At 56.3% G+C, this 4,929-nt stretch overlaps 1 protein-coding gene across 1 annotated transcript; it reads right to left on the bottom strand.

The window, feature by feature from the left end:
• Positions 1-3,440: 3,440 nt before the first annotated feature.
• LOC123042175 (BTB/POZ and MATH domain-containing protein 2-like) lies at positions 3,441-4,688 on the bottom strand. The gene has a single exon (XM_044464684.1). It carries the CDS (start codon positions 4,610-4,612, stop codon positions 3,524-3,526), a length of 1,089 nt encoding a protein of 362 aa, XP_044320619.1. The 5' UTR covers positions 4,613-4,688; the 3' UTR covers positions 3,441-3,523.
• Positions 4,689-4,929: the final 241 nt, after the last annotated feature.

Consider the following 4,929-nt stretch of genomic DNA (forward strand, 5'->3'; position numbering starts at 1 on the left):
TCTGCATGGTTCCCAAACCCGTAGGGTCTACACACTTAAGGTTCGATGACACTAGGGTTATAGGGAATAGATATACGTGGTTACCGTATGTTGTTCGGAGTCCCGGATGAGATCCCGAACGTCACGAGGAGTTCCAGAATGGTCCGGAGGTAAAGATTTATATATGGGAAGTCCTGTTTTGGTCACCAGAAGAGTTTCTGGTGCTATCAGTAACGTACCGGGACCACCGGGAGGGTCCCGGGGGTCCACCAGTTGGGGCCACTGGCCCCAGCAGGCTGCATGGGCCAAGTGTGGGAGGGGACCATCCCCAGGTGGGCTGGTGCGCCCCCCACCAGGGCCCAAGGCGCCTAGGGTTGAAAACCCTAGGGGAGGGGGCGCCTCCACCTTGCTTGGGGGGCAAATTTTCCCCTCCTGACCGCCGCCCCTCCCCTCTAGATGGGATCTGGAGGGGGCCGGGCCCCTCTCCCCTTCCCCTATATATAGTGGGGTTTTTGGGGCTGCCCAACACATGAGTTTACCTCTTCCTGGCGCAGCCCTACCCCTCTCCCTCCTTGTCTCTCGCGGTGCTTGGCGAAGCTCTGCTGGAGTGCCACACTCCTTCATCACCACCACGCCGTTGTGCTGCTGCTGGACGGAGTCTTCCCCAACCTCTTCCTCTCTCCTTGTTGGATCAAGGCATGGGAGACGTCACAGGGCTGCACGTGTGTTGAACGCGGAGGTGCCGTCCGTTCGGCACTAGGATCTTCGGTGATTTGGATCACGACGAGTATGACTCCCTCAACCCCGTTCTCTTGAACGCTTCTGCTCGCGATCTACAAGGGTATGTAGATGCACTCCTCTCTCTCGTTGCTAGTCTCTCCATAGATAGATCTTGGTGACTCGTGGGAAAATTTTGAATTTCTGCTACGTTCCCCAACACGGAGCAGTAACATTGCCGAGGGTCCATACTCAATGGACAGCACTAGGCGCCGGTCGACCGGCCACGTGCCCATCCCATTGACCCGGCCGGCACCGTTGGATTCCTCCTGCTTTAAAAAAACACCTATAATTTTATTCATGCTCGTAACAATTACAGGTACATTGATTTGCATCTAAAATCGAAGAAAACATAAAGTAATTCCTCTGACTAAGAATTATAACGAAGACTTGCAAACAGCTTCTGCTAGAAAAATATATTTCAAAGAGTTCCGTAAATAGGCTGCAATTGACTGGAGCAACGATGTTGTCACTTTTTCATCCGCTATAGTACCAGCCAAGTTTTTTTTACAACCGGTTTGTAACATTGAGGTCTGCTACATTACATGTGGTTGTTGATCTGGTGCTTTGGTCTTTTGGGGACTTAGCACGACGATTCTTCGATTGTCTAATAGAATAAGTTGTCCCCGGCTCTGGCAAAGGAGGAGCGATGACGGCGGCGCGCGGCTTGCTTTTCTTGTAGCCATCGGTAGATGGTCTACGAATATGGATGTAATTATTATTATTATTTATGTTCGTTGTACTGCCATAATTAGAAATGAATAGATCAAAAGTTTGCTAAAAAACAAAGACAAAAACTAGACACTTCGCAGGACGGCCTATCGATCTTCTCCCTGGTGCAAAGGACTCTGGTGCAAAGCACCCGTCCCCATGCCAAGAATTGCTACGCACCGAGGCTTTGATACTTGTGCAAAGAAAATAGTAGTGTCAAAAATGTTCTACATTATGGGACGGGGGAGTAAATAAGAAGGGCATAGGAGCCTTCGAGGAATACAACAGCTTATATACAGATTTTACTATAGAAACCTTTTTTGATTTTCAATGGTCTTTAAAATACATATAAAAAAATTGTGGTCGAAATAGTCTGGTTGGTGGTTGCACGGGCCCCGCGTCGCCGACCCGCGGGCGACTCAGGCGCTTACCCTAGCCACCCCCGAACTCCACCTCCCCCGCCGCCTTCCTCCCCCGCCGCCGCCGGCAAGTGCCGCTGGGCAAAGCCCGCGCGGCATCGGCTGCGGCGGGCCTCTCGGTTTTCACCCTCTTGTGCAGCTCGGGCGGTGCGGGGCGCTTGTGTCTGCAGGGTTGTTGGGGCCGGCGCGGCGAGCTGACGGACGCGTGCGAGCTCGCTGAGGCGCGCCGCGACGGGCGCGGGGGGGCTTGTGGAGGCGCGGATATGGGCGCGGCGAGCTGGCGCCGTCGGGCGCGCGTGGCTCGTGGAGGTGCCGATCTAGGCCTGGCGAGCTGGCGCCGACGGGGGCGACGGGCGCAGGCGGGCTCGCGAAGGCGCTCGGCTGGACGCGGCACGCAAGGGCGCTCGTCTGCAGGGGAGCGCGGCGAGCGGTGCTTCGGCATGGCATGGCGGTCAGATCCAGGGCGCTGCGAGTGGATGGTGCTCTGTCGTCGCCCCTGCACGGATCTGCGGCGTGCCGGTCGCGGGTGGCGCGCGTGGGGCCCCGGGACGCCCGGATCTGGCGCGTAGGAGGCATGCTGGGCGGGAGGGCTCCGGCCAGCGCCGATCTGGGCGCGGTGGGCGCTTGGTGACCGCAGGCGGTGCTGGAGCAGAGGGGCTCCGGCCGCGGTACGGATGCGGGGTGCAGGACGCGGGGTAGCCCTGCGCAGCGGTGGTGCGCCCGCTGTGTGGGGGCACGATTCAGTGGAGGCACAGGTCGAGCTCGGCCCGCTGCGTGGGAGTGGCTATCCCGGGTGATAGCCTGGTCGGTGCTGGACGGCAGCCAGCGGCGACGGCGTCTGTGGGCATTGCTATCCTCCTTGGAGGCATCGTCGGGATTCACACAGCTAGATCTCCCGGATCAGGTCCTTCGGGTGAAAACCCAGATCCTGCTGCAGGGTCAGGCGGTGGCGTCGTCCTCAACGTCGTTCCCCTCTTTAGGGCACCGTCTTGAAGACTTTGATCCCTTTGGTGCTTCCTACAACTGGACGTGCAGGGTGGCTTCTGTGGCAACGACGATGGTGGTGTGCAATGCCGGAGGCGTGGCCTTGGTCGTGGTAGTCGGCTCTTCTTCTCCGGAGTGTCCGTGGGTGTGCCTCGACTACCTATTGGTGTGAAGTCGAAGCCGCGGTGGGGGGCCGGTGGTAGACGAAGACACATGACAGATGGCTTGTTCGGTGATCCCTTGTGACGCCACCCCTGCCTAGTTCCCTTAGTAGTACACCGTCGGAGTTGGAGCTGCGCTGCCTAGTACGGGATGTGTGGAGTGTTGTGCTGCAGCTATTCGGGCTGTTTTTTTTCTTTTCTTTTTCTTTGATCTTTGGATCTGGTCCTAGGACCTTCACCATCTTGTTGTTTTCCGTTACTTCCTGCTATTATCAATGAAATGCCAGCGATGCTGGATCTTTTAAAAAAAAATCATGGTCTTAAAAACATTACCTTGTTAGTCAATGTGGCAATAGCTCACGTAAACATAAGCATTTTCAAAAACACGCATATATCGCATACGCAGATATAGTACTTCCTCTGTCCTAAAATAAATGTCTCAACCTTAGTACGGTATATATATCAACTTCCTAAGAAATTGCGGGTCCTCTTTCATTTCTGGCCTGGATCAGTTTCTTCCTCTGCATGGCTACGTTTTGCCCGCGAGACTTCTCCCTCCAGAGGCAATGGTCGGTAATTTGTCATGCAGAGCTCGTTAAACCCACTACTCTCAAAGACGTCGGCGAGGACTTCCGGCGACCACGTAAGAAACTGGAGGCATGCATGCTTGAGCCGATCACAATGGTACCGATGTGCCAGCGCGTGCATGGACATGATGGTCTCTGCGTCGATCCTCCGGCACAGCTCTTCCTCGCACATGAGCTTCAGCCTGTCCAGCCCGTACCTGTCCGCCGCGACAAGCAAACGCTGCATCACCGCAGCGCTGCGGCCGCCTTGGTCGTTGCATGACGGCAGTATGTCCGTATAGATATAGCGAAGCATCATCTTGAAGATGGCTGGCCTCATGCCGACAACCTTGATCCGCCGCATGTCCTTCTCCGCCATGGGGCCAAAGAGCTGCGCTTCAAAGACGGGCGACCGCTCGGCCAGGATAGAGCTGTGCGCGCGGAAGTTTCGGCCGCGCACCCGAAACCGGACGTCCGCGCGTCTTCCCTTCACCAGCATGCGCTCGAGGTGGCCGGGCAGCTCCATCGGCCGGGGCTCGACGTTGATGACGGTGAGGACGTACTGTAACGTGAAGCCGCCGTCCCCGAGCTCGGACAGCGGTTTCAGCAATGTGCCCCAGCAGTTATTGGGTTCCACCGGAGAAAAGAGTCCCTCCAACACGCCGAAGCTGGCCACCGGTTCCTCTATCTCGTTACCCAACACGCTCAGCGTGTACTTGGTATGCACTGGCCCGGCTGGGCCGAGAAACCACAAGTAGGCCATGGCATTGCTTGCCTGGTTGTCGCCCGGCCACCACCTGTATGGGTACAACTCGATGCCCCAATCGTAGCCGCCGAAGCTGTAGACGTCCGATCTAGCGCACTCGTCCACGCCCATGGCTAAGAGATTGGGGTAATGAGCAGCTGCCACCTCGAAGCTGAGAGTCCCAGTGACGGTGCTCTCCGGGATGCATCTCGACGATGTGATCTCGGGCACCCGCACCCTCTTCCCTACCAAGTTCCAGCGGTTGGCCATGGCAACGGTGCCAAGAAAGGAAGACGGGTCACGGGAGTTGATCAGCGGCCTTGAACAGAGTTTTGCGCATATTTAAGAGAAGAACGTGGATAGGCAGAACAAATCGGATCTAGTCAAGGACTGCTTTTTTTATCCGTAGTCAAGGACTCCAACACGGAATAGACCCCTCCAACACCTATACAAATACCGTAGCCCTTTTTTTTAAGCAACGACCGTAGCCATGTAGGAACCGTAAAGAGCCAGAACTATACGTCTAGGTGTTCAAACAGGCCCGTTGACCAGAAGGGGGGGGGGGGGCTAGAAAATCCGGGTCTACG

The sequence above is a fragment of the Triticum aestivum genome, chromosome 2B (assembly GCF_018294505.1).
Source record: "Triticum aestivum cultivar Chinese Spring chromosome 2B, IWGSC CS RefSeq v2.1, whole genome shotgun sequence".
Classification (NCBI taxonomy): Eukaryota; Viridiplantae; Streptophyta; class Magnoliopsida; order Poales; family Poaceae; genus Triticum; species Triticum aestivum.

Coding starts and splice junctions, on each gene's coding strand:
- LOC123042175 (XM_044464684.1), bottom strand. CDS start 4,612: ATGGCCAACCGCTGGAACTTGGTAGGGAAGAGGGTGCGGGTGCCCGAG.